The following is a 21,046-nucleotide window of genomic DNA, read 5'->3' as shown; positions in this document are numbered from 1 at the left end:
TATGTCCGATCTGAGAATGAATCTGTTTATGATCATATAAATGTGTTCCATATGATTGTGAGTCAAATTAATTTTGTGGATATTAATTTCAAAGATGAAATTAAGGCACTGATTTTGATGTCATCTCTACCCGAGTCTTAGGATACTGTTGTTGTTGCGATAAGCAGTTCTCGTGGATCTGAGAAACTGAAGTTTGATGAAATCCGTGATGTCCTTAGCAAAAGTGTTCACAAATGAGAAGTGGGAGATTCATCGGGCAGTGCTCTCAGTGTTGACTGAAAGGGGAGAAGTAAGACGAAAGGCCAAAATCATCATGGTCGATCAAAATCAAAGAATCGAGGAAAATGTTTGAACAGATCAAACGTGACTTGTTGGAACTATGGGGAAAAAGTGCACTTTTGGAAGAGCTGTACCAAGCCAAAGAAGAAACAAAATCAGAAATCGGGAGATGATAATAATTATGTTAATTCAGCAGAGGACATTGGGATGCTCTAATCCTTAGTATGAACAACCCGGTTTTATTATGGATTTTGGATTCTGGTGCATCTTTCCATTCGTCTCCAAGCAAGGAGTTATTCCAAAATTTCAAATCTGGAAATTTTGGAAAGGTGTATCGTGCTGACAATAAAGCCTTAGAGATTGAAGGAAAGGAGGATGTTTGCATAAAGACAACCTCGGGAAACCAGTGGATATTGGAGGATGTCAGATATATTCCTCAGCTTAAGAAAAATTTGATCTCTGTTGGTCAGTTGGATAGCAAGGGATATGCAGCAGAGTTTGGAAAAGGTTGATGGAAGATTGTGAAGGGTGCTATGGCAGTAGCTCGTGGCACCAAATCTGGAACCTTGTACACTACTGCAGGGTGTATTAACATGGTCGTTCTTGCTGAAGGTGCTTCTGGTTCATGTCTGTGGCACAACAGACTTGGACACATAAGTTCTAAAGGAATGAAGATGTTGGTTGCAAAAGGAGCATTAGAGGGTCTCAAGTCTGTTGATATGGGTTTTTGCGAGAGCTGTGTTATGGGCAAAGAGAAAAGAGTAAGCTTCACAAAGACTCCTGGAGAGCCAAAGAAAGTGCGGCTGTAAATGGTCCATACAGATGTTTGGGGACCATCTCCAGTAACATCACTTGGAGGATCCAGATTCTTTGTCATCTTCATTGATAATTCCAGCATGAAGGTATGGGTTTACTTCTTGAAGAATAAGTCAGATGTGTTTTCAACGTTCAAGAAGTGGAAAGCTGAAGTTTAGAATCAGACCGGTTTGAAAGTCAAAAGCCTAAGGTCTGATAATGGAGAAGATTATGACAAATCAGAGTTTAAGGCATTCTGTGCAGCTGAGGGAATCAGATTGATGAGAACAGTTCTTGGTAAGGAAAGGCAGAATGGAATTTCTGAGAAGATGAACAGAACATTGAATGAGTGTGCAAGGTGTATGAGGATACATTATGGGCTGCCCAAAACATTTTGGGCGGATGCTGTGAGTATAGTTGCATACTTCATCAACAGGGAACTCTCAATTCCTTTAGGGTTCAAGATTCCAGAGAAGGTGTGGACAGGAAAAGAACTCAAGTACTCACACTTGAGGACTTTTGGTTGTACTGCTTATGTTCATGTCGATCCAGAAAAGAGAGACAAGCTTGATGCCAAGGTTGTGAAGTGTTACTTCATAGGATATGGTTTTGATTTGTTTGGTTAAAAGTTTTAGGATGACAAGAACAGAAAGATCCTGAGACATTGTGACGTGACATTTGATGAGTTTGTCCTGTACAAGGACATAGAATAGAAGGTTCTAGAGATTAAAAAAAAGTGGGAGTTGAGGTTGAGTTGGACAAAAGTAACTCCAGAGATGTCGAAGAAGATACTCAACCAAATCCTACTGAAGAATCTGAAGTGGAGAAAGTTACACCTGAGCAGGTGTTAAGGAGATCATCCAGAACCATCAGGGCACCAGATAGGTATTCACCTTCATTACACTATCTATTGCTGACAGATGAGGGGGTATCAGAGTCTTTTGATGAGGCCCTACAGGTGGAGGATTCGATCAAGTGGGAGAAAGCCATGGATGATAAGATGAGGTCACTTGAGAAGAACGACACATGGGTGTTGACTGAGTTAGCTACAGGGAAGAGAGCTTTGCTGAGCAGTGGGTGTTCAGAATCAAGACTGAACCAGATGGCAAAAGAAGGTTCAAGGCTCGTTTAGTGGTTAAAGGATATTAACAAAGGAAAGGTATTGATTATGCTGAAATATTTTCTCCTGTTGTGAAGTTAACCCATATTCGAATTATTTTGAGTATTGTTGCATCGGAGAATATGCATCTAGAGCAAATTGATGTAAAACCAGTGTTTTTACATGGAGATCTGAACAAAAAAATCTATATGCAGCAACCGGAAGGATTTGTGGTTCAAGGAAAGGAACATATGATGTTCAAGCTCACCAGGAGCTTGTATGGACTAAAGCAAGCACCAGAGCAGTAGCACAAAAAGTTTGACTCCTTCATGACCAAGAGTGGATTCTGCAAAGCTGAAAAGGATCCTTGTTGTTACTTCAAGAAATACACTGATTCATATGTCTTTCTACTCTTGTATGTGGATGATATGTTGATTGCAGGATCTAGTATGAGGGATATTAACAATCTGAAGACAAGGTTGTCTGCAGCGTTTGAGATGAAAGATTTGGGTCCAGCGAAGCAGATTTTGGGGATAAAGATTTCTCGGAATAGATCTGCTGGCACTTTAAATCTATCTCAGGAGTCGTACATTGAGAAGGTGTTGAGCAGATTTAGGGTTAATGCTGCTAAACCCAGGACTACTCCATTGGAAAATCACTTTAAATTTTCAAAGGAGCAGTCACCCAAGACTGTCGAGGAGCATGAGCATATGGCACTTGTTCCATATGCTTCAGCAGTTGGGAGTTTGATGTATGATATGGTTTGCACTAGACCTGATATAGCACATGCAGTGGGGGTTGTTAGCAGGTACATGGCGAACCCGGGGAAAGAGCATTGGGAAGCTGTGAAGTGGCTTCTGAGATATCTAAGAGGTACATCCAGTACTTCACTTTGTTTTGGAAAAGGCAAGGTGACTCTACAGGGTTTTGTGGGTGCTGATCTTGGTGAGGATGTGGACTCGAGCAAGAGTATATCCAGGTACATTTACACCATAGGTGGAACAGTAGTGAGTTGGAGCAATAAGTGTGTTTCTCTTTCATCTACTGAAGCTGAGTATGTAGCAATAGCTGAAGCTGGGAAAGAGATGATATGGCTGGAGGCTTATCTGGACGAAACGAGCAAGAAGTAGAGCGAGAAGATTCATTACTCAGATAGACAGAGTGACATACAGTTGGTGAAAAATCCAGTCTAACATTCGAAGACAAAGAACAGTACCATTTCACTTGCAGGGTAGTGGAGGATGGTGATATGTGTTTGGAGAAGATAGAGGGTGCAAAGAACTCGGCAGACATTATGATGAAATGTGTTGATGTTGGGAAACTGGGTTATGCAAAAGCTCGGTTGGTCTTCTGTAGTAGTTGCTACAGATGTTGCGGTGCGGTAAAGATGTTTATGATGAAGATATTTTTTTTGAGAATGTATTTTTTGGATGACTGAATCAGTCTCTAAGTGGGAGGATTGTTAGGTTCTGGAGCCTGATTAATATTTGATGTACTGTCATATATTAATGTTCATGTGGTTCAATTTTAGGTTGTACTATTTATTCTCCATTTATTCTCTGTATCCTAAAATACTCTGAATTATTAATATATATACCCATCTCCGTTGATGTTTACTCATGGGGTGTTACCACGAAATATTGGTTTCTTTCTTTCTCTCTCTAGATCTATCATCTCTCTCTCTCTCTCTAAAGTTCTTGTGTTCTTCATTCATCAAGTGTGTGTGTGGATTTGATCCTAACATAGAGGACAATTTGTAGTGTTAAATTAAGATTAGATAATAAACGTAATTTAATCAAAATATAGTTTTAGTCACTTATTTTCTTAACAAGTAGTTTTGTTAGGTGATACGGTCCACACTTTTGAGAGTTTAAAGTTAGAAGCTTGTACCAGCAATATAACGGCACTCATATATATTATAAGAATGTGACTGTTCTGATCCACTAACCTTGTACACAGCCGGTCTCCATGACTCAACATATCATCCCCTTCTAATGTCAGTCCGACTCCTTTAGCGATCTCACCGTGAATTCTTTTAGGGTCTGATTGTTGACTGACAATTACTATAACAACATTATTGGACATCCTTTCTTTCTTCGCCTTCTGTCTGATTTTGTTAGCCACTGTTGTCTTACCAACACCACCCATACCACATATCGTAATCATAGTGACCCCCTCATATTTCAAAGCTGCCATGACCTCGTCTTCTTGGAATTTTCTAGAGTCAAACACCTCATCACTGTTGACTTTGAACTGGACAATCAAAGGAGAAAGCATTTGGATTGGTGCCTTCACTTTGAAGTTGAATCAACTCCAGTGTAATTTTCTTAGCTCTCCTGCTCAGCGAGTAACATGACTTCAAGTTTGGACACCAACCATAAAAGCAACCCCTTTCAACCTCAGTTGTACCTTGCCTTACAGTTTCCACTCTTTCCTGGACCTTACTTTTGATATTCTTCAGCTTCTTACATTCTTTATGCATACATCTGATGTTGCTCTTGTAGTAAAATAAATACCCAATCCCTCGCGCAATTGGATGCATCAAGCAGTCCGTTACCTTTTCCATAACAATAGATAACAATTCCATATCTGATTATTAATTAATTATGAACTCTGCTATATATATATATATAAAGAGAGAGAGACACTAGTTTTCTGTTAAAGGAAAGCTTAACAAACAGAATAATAATGAAGAATTTGTATTATGACAATGAAAACTAAAAAAGAACTGGGGTCATTATTAAAGTAGGAATGTTTGATTAGATAACATTTCAAAAAATCTTATTCCATATGGAAGACAAAGAAATGTAGATAAAAAGTAAAAGTATATGTTTGCTTTTGGAATTTTCTCTGCAATTGATCAAGTGAGTCATGTTGAAGCCCTTGTTCTCTACTATAGAAGTGAAAATAACTTTTTGCTATTTTTCAAATTTTCAGAAATTTTGAAATTCTACTTGAAGTTAAATTTTAGTGTGAGTTTTATGGTCAAATGTGTTTTTCGGAGTTGAATTCCCAAAAAAAATGTGAAAAAATTTCATGGTCTAAACATCTCCTATTCTCACTTTTCCGTATTTTCCTTCCTTTTATGTTACCCTTTCTTAGTTAATATTATTTTTATGGATAACAATATTAATATATCTCGAACTCTTAGGTAGAGGTAAAGTTTGTTTATTCTATACCCTCATTAGATTCACCGTGTGGACTACACCGGATATGTTATTGGTTTCAACTAGATTTATCCTCAATAATTGTAATATAGAAATAATTTTACAATCTAAGAATATCATATTCAACAATATACAATTAGCAAAGCACCCAATTCAGGTGCTTTATCAAAGGTGAATACATTTTCTAAGTCGTAGTACTTTTTAACCTATTGTTGATTGGGCTTGGGTCCCAAATCAACCTTTTTGAGCTACATTCCAGTTCTATTGCTTCTTCTTCGACCAATAAGCAATTGGTTGTGTAACATTGGGATGGAGCTTGTTCATAACACAAAAGCTATTTGGTTCACGTGAACTGGAAACAAGTACTTGTTATTTCCCTAGCTTCCGAATGTAATTAAGACGAGTTTATAAATATGTCAATCATTGATTATTCAAAGGATATTTGAGTTGAAATAGATCGACTAAAATGAGATAGAATGCGGATGATAATAACTCATCCCGCGCTTAATTCTCACTAATACTTAATTCCTTTATCTTGTTCTTTTATGTTTTTAGTTCTTAATAAAATTATTACTTTTCTTAATTATGACTATATATAACATATTAAATAAAGAAATGTCATTTTTAAAAATATTTTAATAATATTACACATGAATTAATTTGAGTCACATATCAATTCATTTTTTTATGAACTGAAATGAGTTGGTGAAATAAAATTGAGCTAATAGATGGATAAATTTTTATCCATCCAAACTTGAATGAATTCGGTGGATTGAATGGTTGAGCTTTATTTTGACACCACTACTTTAAAATTTTGATTGAAACGAGCTCTATTCATATGCATGCCCTTCCTCTGATCTACCTTTAACAACAAATGCAACAATGACAACATTTTCAATATAACAAAAGATGAATTCTCTTTGTAGGTCATCACTTTCCAATAAGTTCTTGATAATAAAACAACATTCATCAATATGTAAGTCCAAAAAATGAAAGTAAAACATTTAAAATTCTATCGAACATGAAATTGAGGTCTAATACATTTTTCCACATACAAAAAAGGTTCAACACTTTATTGTCTTTGGTATTACAAAACATATATTTAATCTCTTCACCAAATTTCTTTAATTGGTATATGCCATTTGTTCTTTTGTATAGAGAATTAGTTTTAATGTACAACTTTTTGGCATTATTAGGGTCTTTCAATCATTTTAATAGTAGGACGACTTAACAATATTTTTTGCCAAACACATCAGTTTTTTGTTATCGATTTCATTACCTCTATTCAAAATTGTAACAGTTTATGTATAAAATTAATTTTTACACTTAAATTTACATATTGTTAATTTTAATTAAGCTAATCCAAAAGGTCACTTTGTATGATTTTGAAGTTGAATGATCGTACGTTAGTTGATCTGCCCTTCATCCTACCCGATCGATCTTTCACTGGTCAGAATTTAAAGAAAACTTATAAAAGGATAATTACACAAATAAATTCTTTTAATTACCATAAAATATTGTAATATTCCTAATGCGATAGGTGATGTGGAAAATAGTTTAAATTCTTTTTTAACTTAAGTCAGAAATTTGTAATCAAAAGCATGCAGGGTAGAAAAGAACTTCTGAAAGAAATTATTTGACTCCCAATATTGAATTGTATTATATAAGATGAAATAAAGATAGTATATAATATATTTTACTATAAACAATTCATATTCGGTGTATGAGTGTTTTGATTTGTTTAATCCTTCAAAACATCTTTTTTTTAAAATTGGTTTATTAATTAATAAAAATAAATATGTAAACTAGATAGTACACTTATAGGGAATTTTTATTAAGAAATACATTTAATGACTAATATAGATTAAGAAAAACTATTGATTCTACGAGGAATGAGATTTTTTTTTTGTAGATGGAGTATCTTCCTATTTCCTCATGAAAAACATCACATCGTATTATGAGTGAATTCTTCGAGATATTGAAGGAAACTCTTGGGAAAAAATCATTACCTGGTCATTTTGTGCATGTTGAACCAAATTTTTCAGAGTTTGGCCTCTCTTATCAATACACTTCACGACATACTGTTGTACAATATGCTAGCATCTTTGCTCAAATGTCAACAATGGCTCAATAAGCCCAACCAACAAGAAATTAGAATATTTTTTGGTTTTATAAGATTTTTCCTTAGATTCATAAATGAGTTCATTATTTTCATATATAAATTGGGAATATGCACATCAATAGTAAGCAATCTTGCAGCTACTATATGATTTCAGATCAATGTAAATCCTTTTCTTTTTTAGTGGGTGATATGGAAATTAAATGATTTCTTTTGTTTGAAGAATTGTTCTTTAAGATTATATGGATTTTTAAGCTTTGGAGATTAAACTTTTTTGCTCAAAAGGAAATATGGTATATATGTTAATATTATTTATAAAGGAAAATAAAGCATGTAGATAATTTATTTAGAGAGGAATTTTGTTAGTGCAATTGTTTGTCTACATAATCTTTTATCATGACTCCACATAATCTCATTATCCATTTATTTCATTTTTTTTGTTAAAAGCAAATCACCACAAGTATAATGTTTCAAGTTATAAAGCACCATTGTAACCCGGTATTCCTGATCAACCCAAGTATAATTTTACAAGTTACAAAATACCATCGTAACCCCACCCATATTCCTAGTCACCACATGTATAATGTTACAAGGCCTTTTCCTAGAGGATAGGTAATATGAAGCTAGACGATGCAAATCTAGCTCACCATCATTTTTGAACTCAAAGTGTATATTTATCAAAACATATAGTAGAAGTTGAAACCAATAAGTATAATATAAGTTTGCACCAAACATCGAGTTCAGTAAGTATTCTATATGATAGAATGTGTAACGATATTTGCCTTCGAATGAGCTTGTATAAAGTGTGGTTATCAATGGTGGTCGTGATAACAAAGGTGTTTAGTGATTGATAACGATAATGGTGATCGTTAGTGGTTGTGGATAGAGTGGTAAATTATCTAGACAAGATATTAATACTTTGTTCAACACTTAATGATTAATTAAATGCTAAAATCTTAAGGGATAATGCCCAAGTACAGATTAATTAAATGCTAAAATCTTAAGGGATAATGCCCAAGTACCCCTTCAACCTATGCCCGAAATCTCAGAGACACACTTATACTATACTAAGGTCCTATTACCCCCCTGAAATTATTTTATTAATAATTTTTACCCCTTTTTAGCTTATGTGGCACTATCTTGTGGGCCCAACGATGGTTGACTTTTTTTCGAACTAGTGCCACGTAGGTTGAGGGGGTACTTGGGTATTTTCCCAAATCTAAATGATAACATATGCACTTGATGACCTAAGGTCTAAATCATTTAGATTCAAGTTGTAAAATCGGTCATTTCACTTTACATGGTGATGAGTATGAGATTTAAAAATATAGGAGACAAATCGATATTGACGAGATAAACTCAGTGTTAGATGTTATTTGGTGAAATGCAAACAATAGCTTGTGTTCTACAAAAGGAAAATCAAATAATTATTTAACATCAAGATATGTACAAAGTCTCAAGTTCACAAAAAATTTCATATTGAGAGCTAAATTTCAGGAAGATGCTTCGCGTCATTGTGATGAAAGAAATGATTAATGGTCGTGGTTGGTGAGTGTGACAATGAATATTATCCACAAAAGAATACATCTTAATGATTCTAAGACTTTGTTCAAAATCTTAATGATTAAAGACCTGTTCAAACTAATTAAATGTTTAAATCTTATAATAAAATCTGATAGGTAAAATAGTCTCACTTCCATCTCCCTTTAAAGGAAAACAAATTAGTGAGAATCAGAAAATCCCATTTATTATAAGATGCATGCTGAAAAAATTGCTAATATAAAAGTCTATAGCATAATATTTCGTTGAAAACTAGACAATACAAGTTGAAAGCATAGATTGTTTGCCGATATTAAAGCAGAGAATTAAGGTACTAATAGCTCTGAGACTATTATTATGCACGTCAAAAAGTGTCTACTTATTAGTCTTTAAGTCTGTTGTGATATAGGTAGTTCACTTCTTTTAAGCCATGATTTCACTAGCCACACACTTGTTATTTATTGGGTGGAGTTTGAAGCTTCTTGCTTCTGATGCATCCTAGCTGAGTCATAGCCTCCTCCAACTCCCATTTTGTCTTTCACTTTCTAGAATTGGGAAGGTGTGACTTCCATCTAGACTTCCATCTAAGTTGAATTACTTTGAACATCATATCTCTATTAAACTTTTAACCACAACAAACAATACTCACCTGCACAAAATGATATAAAGACGATTCAATGGCAAAGCAGTAGTGTAATGATATTTTCAACATAACTTCATGTAGTATAAAATAAAAATTTGTTTCACCATCGTAGCTATTTATATTTGTTCGTCTTTTAATCCGAGAGATCATCAATTGTTTAAGTTCCTTTATCTTTGTTAAGTAAGAATTAATATATTTATTCAAATAAAAGGGAAATTTTTTAAAATTCCTAATTCTTAAATTTTATATAACTACTAGTTCAAAGAAATGCAAAATTTAGCTTATAAAATTATCTCCTCAGCATGATCATTCAAATTTACCTTTTCTACAATGAACTTCTTTCGACTAAAGTTACAGTAATGCTACTATCCATGCAAATGATGCAAAAACACTCATTACATTTTATATTCTGATGAGCATGAGTTTTAAAAATATAGGAGACAAATCAATAATGCATGTGCAAAAACATACTTGAGATGGATATTGGGCCTGTCAAGGGGAGGCAATATAAGTCCCTTCATGCCAAGAGTAAAAGAAAAAATTTATGTCAAATCAATGAGAAAACAAACTTCGGATCGATGTGCCTGGTATATTGGTACTTACTTGCCTCCCTGTGGTACAAGTTTAAACTAGAAAGAGGAAAGGTCTTTCTGTTTTTCATCCAAAGCTTGGTTTTCTTGTGTTGAAGGCTCTCTTCTTCAGGTCTAGTAACTTGTTTTTTCTTGCATGTTCTTCTGTTTTTGGTCCTCTTTTTCTTCTTATTCTCTTTGATATTGTCCACTGTAATGGACTTTCATATTTCAACATTTGTTGTTGATACGCTTGAAGCAAGTTGGGGCATCTTCAAAAGACATACTCTTATTTTGAGGTTATGCTAAATATATATTTACGCAGTTGAACAGAAAAATAGCTGACAACTACCTTAAGTGCAGACGCAGTTGAAGGGAAAGCTGAGGTTTTTTTCTTAGGACATGTGATGATCCATTAGAGATTTTGTCCTCTGTGTTGCCTACAGAATCAATTTTGTTCCGGAGATTACTTTGAGACTAGATTAAAATAAGTTGATGTAAATAACATGAAGAGCTACAAGAGAAACCATAGATACATAAAAGTATGAACACAACCGAACACGAAGTTGGAGATGCGTTGAGGTGTCTAGATGTGCATCGTCAAAGTTTGAATGTTCAGTAGCAAGTTGAGGCCAAGTTAGGGATTATTTCATTACTAAAATATTTGACTAAATTGTTTCGACATGGTCTAAGCCATCTCATAACCATTTGGAAACGAAATAGTTGAATTTCAATATCATATTATCGAGTAGCTCTTGTACCGCAAACGAACTAGATATGTTTTGATTGTCTATTCCTAGGGTACCTTTATATTTGTACCTATTATTATCGTGTAATTATAGATTCCTATATAGTTTGTAAGCATCTTTAATTGTTACTCTTTCATGACACAAGGTTAGGGTTCTCATGTTTCATATTTTTGCAAATCTTATTGGGATAATTATTTAACTTAGTTGATGATAAATTAGAAAAAAATTAAGGTTAGAGTAAAAGTGCATCACTGAAATTTATATTTTGGAACCAAAGAACTTCTAACCATACGCAATAGGTTTCATTGAACAATATTATAAATAATATTGCTAGCACCAAGAAATGTGCTAAATGATTGAATGATTCGCATCCAAGGGCGTGAATACTAAGGTTGAAATCCCAGCGAGAAAATAGTATAAGTAGAACCTTGGTTGGTAAAATTACCCAGTAACTATGCTGGTGAGATATAGAAGGTATTCTGTGGAATATATAAAGTGTGCACAAACTAACCCTAACACAAATATTTTTTTATTTTTTAAAAAAAATGAACTGTGTAGAAAAGTTCAAAACTAACCCGAGAATATCTGTCGCTTGAACAAAAAAGGAAAAAATAATTTTTTATATATATACGAGAAGATCAAATCTAACCTATGTTGAATCTATCACTTGAGCAACAAAGAAAAAATCGATTAATAAATTAATCTATTGAGAAAATACTACATCATACTATGTTGAATGTGTCACTTGAGCACTAAAAGGTAAATCAATTTTTTTTAAAAATCTATTCAGAGAAACTCAAACCTAACCTAATTTTAAACTTTCATTTGAGCAGAAAAAGAAAATCAATAAAACATATTCATCTTTTACGAAAAGTTCAAACCTAAACTGAATTTAATTTGTAACTTGAGCAGTAAAAGGAAAAATCAATTAAAAATTGATTTATTAAGAAACATCTAATATGAATTGATTTTTCACTTGAATAGCAAAGAAAAAATCAAATAGAAATTGATAAGCTCATATCGAACTTAAGTTGAATCTGTCACTTAAGCAACAAAGAAAAAAATCAATAAACAATTGATCTACGAAAAAAACTCATGACTAACTTGAGTTGAATCCTTGAAAAACAAAGAAAATATCAATAGTGAGTGGAGCTGTTTATTAGGGTTGAGTCTGGGTCAACTCGTGATTTGATTGGATTAGACCAAGATGTTTGAAGCCCATTTAAAAATAGGACTCTTTAGCCCAACCTAAATAAGCCCATTAGCCTTGGGGGCTTGAACTATATGAGTTGGGTCGGCCCGTGCATTAAAGGATAAATTAGCCAATTAGTCAAAAAATTTAACATAATTATTAAAAATATTCATATTTTATAAATCTTAGTAAAAATGTCAAAATGTCATTATTTTAGAAAATATTGTGTATGCTAATTTAGACCAAGATTTTTTTATAAAAGAAAAAATGTTGAGTCAACATGATCCAAATAAAATAACAGTGAGAGAATATTAATGAATTGATCAGGTATATCAATAATGCTATACATATATAATAAAATCAATTAAATTGTGGAATTTCAATTACATATTGCAGCAGTCAATAATCCCTACAATTTAGTTTTGTGGTACTTAAAAAATCCCTAAAATTAGGTGTGACATAATTAAGTCACGAGAATTTTTTAAATGTCAAGCGTGGTTATCATTAGCAAGGGTTTATTAGGGGATTTTGAACCCCACAAATTGATATAAATAAAACTGCACTTCTTACTAGAAATAGACAGGCTGTGGAATCTCATATTAAATGGAAAATTCATTCAGGCACTTGCAGCTTTTGGTGGGATAACTGGTTAGGGAATGGTGCAATAGCCAATCACTGTGACAGCATTTCCAGCCTAAACAATAGTCTAGTGTCTGATTTTCTAAATAATGGCATTTGGAAAGAAAGGTTTGTTAGACAAAATGTGCCTCCTTTGTTGGTGCCTGATATTCTTCGAACAAACTTCATTTATAATACAGATATTGATGATACTGTTATTTGGACACCTGAGGAGAATGGAAAATTCACTATTGCATCTGCATGGGAGGTTATTAGAAAGAAAAAACTTAAGGATCCTATTAATAACATTGTTTGGCATAAGCATATTCCTTTCAAAATAGCCTTCTTATTTGGAGAGCTTTGAGAAGAAAGTTACCAACAAATGAAAACTTGCAGAAATTTGGGAGAGTTGAGGCTGAATGTTATTGTTGTTATAGGAAAGACAAAGATGACATCAAACATATATTACTCACTGGCAATTTTGCTAAATATATTTGGAAATATTATGCAGCTAAACTTGGTGCAATGCAAGCAAATACAGACTTGAGAAGCCTGCTACTATATTGGAAGAATCTGCCTGTTCAAAATGAGGTATATAAATTAATTATTCCGATTTTACCTAACTTTATTTGTTGGAATTTGTGGAAAAACAGGTGTGTTGTGAAATATGGAGGAAAAAAATCAAGCATACAAAGAGTACAATATGGTATTTTTAAAGATACCATGCAGGTTATAAAAGTAGTTTTTCCTAACATACCATGGCAGCCTAGCTGGGACAGCAAGGTGGTGTATCACTGTCAACAGCAGCTTAAAGTAACCATGGTATGTTGGAGAAAACCAGATGATGGAATTTACAAGCTAAATACTGATGGAAGTGCACTACAAGAATTTGGTAAGATTGGAGGAGGAGGAATAGTAAGGGATCACCAAGGTAACTTAATTTATGCATTTTCCTTACCTTTTGGTTTAGGCACTAACAATATTGCAGAGATAAAGGCAGCATTATATGGACTGGATTGGTGTGAACAACATGGTTATAAAAGTATTGAGTTGGAAGTAGACTCAGAACTGTTGTGCAAATGGATAAACAATACAGTAAGCATACCTTGGAGATGTCAACAAACAGTCCAACAAATTCAAGACATAAGCAGAAAATTGGATTACTTTCAATGCAAACATGTCTATCGAGAAGCCAATGGCACTGCAGATTTGTTAGCGAAGTGGAGTCATAATTTGAATATACTACAACACTTCTATACTACTCAACAACTATTTGGATCAATTAGAGGAAGTTACATATTGGACAAGATGGGAATACAGAATTTTAGAAGAAGAAAAACAAAGAGAATCAAGCATCCTCCTTAGCTTTAGTGAGGAAGTAAAGAATTGGATTCATCCAAATGTTACTTAAACCTATTCATTGACTATTTGATAGTTAGCAAAATAGGTTTTTTCCTTTTTTATTCTTTCATGTAAAGGGAGAGTGTCCCTAATTCATGCATTCTTAGAAAATTGTATTAAAAAGAGGAGTCCTCTTTTAGGTATTTAATTTTGATAGAGTGCATCTTATTGTATAAAGGTTGAATTGACTAATCTTAGTAGGTAAGTCAATTATATACCTACCAAATGATAGAAGGTAGGTTTATGCCCCCCTTCTTGTAATTTTTTGACTTTATTAATGATAAGGCCTGGGGGTGTTGCTAAGCCCCTGACCCATCACAAGGGTCTTTATTTATAAAAAAAAAATGCACTTCAAATTCTAGGAGTCAAAATCTCAACAAATTTGTGAACTCTGGGAGTTAAAATCCCCACATTAAAATTAACGGGAGTTTTAACCCCCTGCAATTTATGAAGATGTGACTTTTTACATCATTTTGCTAGAAAAATTGTATGTTAAGTAATAAAGACTTATCAATTTGTACGTCATAGTTTAGGCCTAATCCATGGGTGACCCCTTAAAATTGGCACGAAATGGCCCCTTAAAATTGGCACAAAATTTCACTTAGAAACCTTAACTGGACGATGTTCATTTTAAACCACTCATGTAAAATCTCGTTGTTGTCATTTTGAAGTCAATGTTGTATTCCTTGGAGAATTCAAACCTTGTACCTAAATAGAGGAAGATATGAGCTCACCAACTTAGCTGCCATAATCCTCAATAGCTTAAGTATTATTTTTAAGGATATATAGTTTTAGGAATCTTTCTCCACATTTATCTTAATCACGCATTATACATCTTTGTTGTGATTTGAGATATTATATTAACCATTCTTATATTCATTTGTTTGTAATTCAGAGGATATTATTCTTTGGCATACCAGAATCACTCTTTTATTTAATTATTACAAACGCCATTTAGCTGGCTTATTGACAATGTTGGTATCCTTGTGATCTGCACGATCATCACTCCCACAACGTATAAATTTTATAGAAATTTATTGTCTCTTGAATAAATGTTGTTTAAACTAAAGGCGACATTTCTATGTAATTCAGGCAAATAATATGAGGGTAAACATGAAGTGAAGTTAATTCTAGACTAAAATCAAACTTCTCTATCTAGAAATTTGTTTCCCAGAATAATGATTCTCAAAATATATTATCCCTGCGTTCTAAGTTACCATTTTGATCTTGTCTATAGGTGTCAAATGAGCGAGTTTCACTAAATTTTGACTTAAAATATCTAAACAAACATACAAACAACGAGAAGACCACTTATCATACTTCAGAAAAAGCATATGCTTGATATGCTATGCCTCACTATGAAAAAAATAATGAATAATTACACTAGAAGGAAGCCATATATGTACAAACCCCCGACTGCAATTAGCCAATTAGAGATTTGCAAGTCCAGATGTATCCCCATGTTGCTCAAGAAATCTTGGAAAAATCGAAACCTCTCCCTCTAGCCTTATGCACATAGGAAGAAATTGGCAGGCAGTTGTGAAGCTCAAGATCAATCAGCTTAAAGGAGAAGTCAGAACCTCATTCCCTCTACTGCACAAATCAAGTATGCGCTGTGATAGAACTTCCAGTTCTGCAATCAACCTCTCTAATTCTTCGTCGAGACACTATACGAGTCTAAGTATTCTGAATCATGCAACATGATGTAATGTCCATCCTCTATAGCCTTTATTTGATCCCCATCGTACCATGTTACAGTTCCTACATGTACCAATTTAATGTTAGAAGTAGAAAAAAAGCAGTGCTAGCAGAAAGAGATACTACAGACTCCTTTTGGCCTTCTAGAGTAGTAGTTTCCAGAGATGCATATCTAGATACGAAAAGTTCATTCTCATATTTCAACGTCTACTATGGTGATATAACATCAGAAGTACACATGTATGCATCTGTCAAAAATGTGTTCGAGAGGATTGGAAATTATCCCAAATGGAATAGCTAGCGAGTATGTCAATATATCAAATAATATGACACTATAAAATATATTCTCCCTTGGCGATGATGCACCAAACCACAGAGGAACGCAGAAGTAGCAGTAATGACGCCTAGTTCAACGTCTTTTTTATAAAGGAGTGCAACAGAAAGACATGATGACATCCTTGTTGTAGATAATAGGCAAGGTAGCTTAGTATCTAGAATGAACATATATTAATGTGAGGATAAGAACTTCCAGTAAACTTTAGTCTAATCTATACCTGGCAAAGGAACTGGTTCCTGCTCTCTAGTGACATGGAGCATGACTGTTCCTGAAAGTACTGTTATAAATCCACATATCGCAGAAACTATGTCGCTGACACTTTGTCCTGCCCAGTCCTGCAAAGCGAGATGACTATTCATAATACCCTGTAGCATATTCATAGAGGACCATAACAAGAAGAGCTTCAATTGAGAGAATACCTTGAACATTATTGCACTTGCAATGATGGTCATTGTGGTGAACATTACATAATATATTGGAGAGACAATTGCGGTGTTGAATGTATCCAGTGCCTATCAAAGGATGTCAAATATCAGAAATGCTTTTAAACTCCCCAAAGGATACCACCCTGAATGACCCATAACAATCATGCATGTAATGAACTCCAACAAAAAATTACGCATCTCATGTTAACAGTACACATTCCAAACCAACTAACTTTAGTCGTCCAGCAGCAGTCAAGGTTTTTCAATCAATTATGCATCCCCCAATCAGCTAATTAGGAAAATTTAACACGACAATAGACCAGAATATTGTGCTATATTAGAAAACAGAACTACTTGTTTGAGATATCCAAAATCATGCTGCTCTATCATTAAGCTTTTAGGGAATACCAACAAGTGACTCAAGGAACTGAACTGTGATACCCTGTTTCTCAACATAGGATGAGAAAAGGCATTCCTAGAGGACTGTGCAAGGTGGACATTAAACTATTCATGGGCATCTAATGACGTTTATCAAAAATAAATCTTAAAGCTGACTTATATTTCCAAATTACAAAAACCTGAAAGAAACATAAACAAAGTCTGCAGTTCTGAAGAACGTTCCAGCAAAGTAGGTACCAATTCTCATTATCAACCTTACACTTTATCTTTCTGACATACCGAATCACACTATGATAAAATTAGCACCAATAGGAGTGCATAAAGAAGAATAATTACTTTAATAAATCTAAATGAATGATAGAAAATATGCACATAGATATATGACCTAAAGTACTCTCGGATATGGGCAAGCAAAGACTTGATAGGTTGATAAGAATACATCAATTCAGAACAAATCAATCACAAATTAGTTGGGGTTGGCTTCTCAAATCCCCTTCATATATTCTACTCTATAGATAAAGTATTACCTTATTAAGGTAATTTAGCTGTGTGATGACGCATATCACTGCAACAGAAAGAAAAAACCATGTCGGAGGATAAGCAACTTGACTAATTCCTTCCAAAGTAAGTTTTATCGCAATTCCAATAGCCTTTATGCTGACAATCTGCAAAGAACCATGAAAAAACTACAGCAACCTATCTCTGGACAAGGTAGATAACTGTTGATATGTGCAAAACGCACCACATACAGAAACAGTTGTGGCCACATTGCAGCTAAGAATGGTAGCTTAAAAGAAAACAAATTACCGTGAATGAACCCATTAAGGAACAGATTCCCAAATAAACCAGTATATTTGTCTGTCCATAGCGGGGCTCAAAATGCAAAATCAAAGCTAGCACCATCGATAAAGTTGCAGCTACATAAGCCAAAAATGCTGCAGACAGGCAGTAATGAAGAAATAAGTAATAGCTTCTACAAGTGTGATGACTTATGGTAAACAGAAAAACATTTATGCTAAAGACCCAAAATTCAAACCTGGTTGAGTTGCCAAAATCCAGATTTCTTCTAAAGAAGCTGGCATGTTCTCCTGAGGTGCATGGATAACAATAACCACTGAGCCCACAATGCACGAAATGCATCCCAGTACACCTAATCTTTGCAATCGTTCTTTCAACAGAAAGTGTGCCAAAATAGCACTATTCAAAAATTCACCAAGCTAAGTTTTGTCAACACCACTCATGTTTCATTATTAGAGCGTACAAACAGTTCATAAAGTTCAAAAATCATACCTGATAATTATACTCAAAACGCCAAGAGGAGTCACCAGAACTGCTGGAGCATAAATATAAGCCACAAAATTGGCCACCTCCCCAACGATCACTACATTATCCAAATCCAAAATTTTCATCAAAATCCAAACCACACGGTACCAATACATTCATTATCCGCAAAGGGGGTTAAGGTATGGAGACAACTCATGATTTACTCACTTGATATCATGCCTGTCCACCAAAGTGGTTCAAGCAAATAAGCATAGCCTCCAACTCCTGCATTAAATATCAGAATAACTGTTTAAGTGAGCCACCAGAAGTTGGCACAGTATGTTATGATGACAAAATGATCTTGTATTACAGATTTTAAGTAGTTAAGGGTCATGAATTCATAAATTAGACAAGGATAATGTGGCACTAATAGACTTCAGAACAACTGAAAATATGTAAATAGAACATTGCAGTTTTACTTTCAAAAATCAATAGAATTGATATATCAAGACAACATAACAAACTTCAACAGCAATCTCTTAAAAACAAAGCATAAGACTCTGAAGTATTTTTATATTTCTAACTGTTACCAACTCAATGAAAATAAATAGTAATTACACACGACATGGACTTAGCTCGTAAAACAACCCTTTAACCTCGAAACTTCTTTAATCACCTCAGCCATATCCATATAAGGCCACATAGTAGATAATGTTACAAGATGTGGTAATGGCGTCTTGCAGCAACCAACACAACCACGAATACAAAATTTATAGCCTGTGAGTGATCCTTTTTATCAAAATCTCTTGCATAATAAGAGTCCATAAAACCATCAAAGGTATTAATATTTCTCCACAACTTCAAGCATATATCTAAACTTCCACACGGTTATCCTTTTTTGATGACAAGAGAGCCTGCAACCATTACCCGACTCAATTATAATAGCTCGCAAACCACACAAGAGAGGTAAACCGGTCACCCTTGAGGGTACTTCCACGCGGATATCTAAGAATGCACTTCACAGAACATGGACAAACCATAAGTTAACATACTAACATTTTTAAAATTTCCATATAATCATTACATATACTACAGAAACTATATTGATATATGGAACCCCCACCATGTATATCTTTGCCTCTCATCTTGCTCATGACTAATCAGTTGATAATCTTTAGTTTGCAGCAACGCGTCTGTAAGGCTTCACAGAATAATTTTTGTATGTGAACAGCTCCCTAACTTATCTATGATCTCCATGAAAAATTTTCCAAACTAATCTTCAATTAGAATGTCTATCAAATCCTAGGCAGATCTTAAGATAAAATAACTCGAAATTGGCAATCCAATAAATCTCTCAAAATAAACTGTGTCAAATTGACTCCTAAAACTGAACCTGAGACCACTGTCTAGGTACCAGATTGTCAACATCCAAGTTTCCTAAAAAATTGAAATTTCTTTAGAACCCCTTAACAAATATAACTGAGATAATAAACATAATCTTTTGTGTATAATCCATTGGTTCCGTACATAGTCCAAATAATAAAATGCAAGCACAAGTTGTATAGTAATTTCCACTTCGATGTAAAGTTAGACAACTCTGAACGTGAACAAGGCTTCTATTTAATCATTAGAAAAGGATAAGTCAAATATGCTGATTTACAATTGAATTGAGATTAAAGATCAACAAACCTGCTCGAGTGCCAGCAGCAGCAGCACGCTTTAGACCTTTCTTCTTCAATATAAAGCTTGTTCCAATAAACAAGCTTGATGATATCGCCAGAATTAACCCTCTGGTATTATCCGAAATCGCCATCCTCTTCCTTACTTCTTCCGCTATAATAATACAAAATCCTTATAAAAGGGATCAGGATAATGACCTGTTTGAATTCAAAATTCCAAAAAGTAAGATGAGGACAAATCCAATTTCCCGCCAAATAGAGTCGAGAAAGACAAAAGTGGAAGAATTGACATCGGACCAACCAGGCAGCAAACTGAAGCTAGTAATTGGATACCGATTCGGAACAAAACAATCAAGATCTTTGAGGGGGCTAGAAAAGGAGTAGTAAATGTATGTATGGGTTTATGTAAGGGAGATCTGAGAAATCCATAAGACTCATCAGGGAATGGAAGCTCGGTCTCCCCTTTTCGGAAGCTTCGTTTCAATGGATTCAGTATGATGAATGACGATTGAAGGATGGCAACACTGACTTGAAAATGGAGAATAATTGAAGATTTGAGGATTTGCTGATCGTGAGAAAATGGTTAACCACCATGAAAGACCTGTCCAAACAGGCTGCACAAACCCAAATTTGTCTTTTGAGCTGGGCCAATTGTTCTGTTCACATTGTTCGAATTTCAAACTTGTATTTTTATTTTATTTTTAATTAATCATAGTAGAAACAATTATTCTCTACGCGGCTTCAGATTCACATCAGGGCTCAGTGTTACGAGTATTTTATTATACCAACAAAATAATTCTTATTATTCATTAATTTTAATTTAATATAATTCTTTTTTTTAAAATACATTAATTTCTTTGCATATTTATAATATATTTTGCAATCAATTTATTTTGAAAACAAAAATATATGTATGTGTTTAGGAAGTACCCCGTGTTTGGCCAAATTTTTACACACTTCTGAACTTAACTATTAATGATTCGACAAACTTCTAAAAAGTAATTCTAAGCTTATTTTTCTCTAAGATATCAAAAGTGTGTTTTCAGGCAAAAGATACTCTTTTTAGCTTCTGAAA

General features: G+C 34.1%; 1 protein-coding gene across 5 annotated transcripts; it reads right to left on the bottom strand.

The window, feature by feature from the left end:
- Nucleotides 1-15,332: 15,332 nt before the first annotated feature.
- On the bottom strand, nucleotides 15,333-20,767 carry LOC101251132 (probable magnesium transporter NIPA6). 5 transcript variants are annotated; one of them, XM_004248618.5, is made up of 10 exons: nucleotides 20,273-20,714; nucleotides 19,982-20,169; nucleotides 18,521-18,577; nucleotides 18,320-18,410; nucleotides 18,066-18,226; nucleotides 17,837-17,964; nucleotides 17,557-17,694; nucleotides 16,625-16,717; nucleotides 16,423-16,540; nucleotides 15,333-15,931 (listed from the first exon to the last, which is right to left on the bottom strand). In XM_004248618.5, exons 2-10 carry the CDS (start codon nucleotides 20,103-20,105, stop codon nucleotides 15,819-15,821), a joined length of 1,023 nt encoding a protein of 340 aa, XP_004248666.1. In that variant the 5' UTR covers nucleotides 20,106-20,169; nucleotides 20,273-20,714; the 3' UTR covers nucleotides 15,333-15,818. The 5 variants fall into 5 exon arrangements, with proteins under 5 accessions (XP_004248666.1, XP_069146230.1, XP_010327417.1 ...); XM_069290129.1 differs by having other exon boundaries at nucleotides 18,521-19,206; nucleotides 20,273-20,638; XM_010329115.4 differs by having other exon boundaries at nucleotides 19,982-20,767.
- Nucleotides 20,768-21,046: the final 279 nt, after the last annotated feature.

The sequence above is a fragment of the Solanum lycopersicum genome, chromosome 10, assembly GCF_036512215.1.
Source record: "Solanum lycopersicum chromosome 10, SLM_r2.1".
NCBI lineage: Eukaryota > Viridiplantae > Streptophyta > Magnoliopsida > Solanales > Solanaceae > Solanum > Solanum lycopersicum.
Note: the sequence above shows the minus strand (reverse complement) of the source record. Positions and strands in the feature narration are given on the sequence as shown.

Excerpts from the sequence above, each read along its gene's own strand:
- LOC101251132 (XM_010329115.4), bottom strand. The coding sequence starts at position 20,105 with ATGGCGATTTCGGATAATACCAGAGGGTTAATTCTGGCGATATCATCA. Across the intron at positions 17,965-18,065 it reads GATTTTGGCAACTCAACCAG|CATTTTTGGCTTATGTAGCT; the intron begins GTTTGAATTTTG and ends GCCTGTCTGCAG. Across the intron at positions 16,541-16,624 it reads CAAGTGCAATAATGTTCAAG|GACTGGGCAGGACAAAGTGT; the intron begins GTATTCTCTCAA and ends CTCGCTTTGCAG.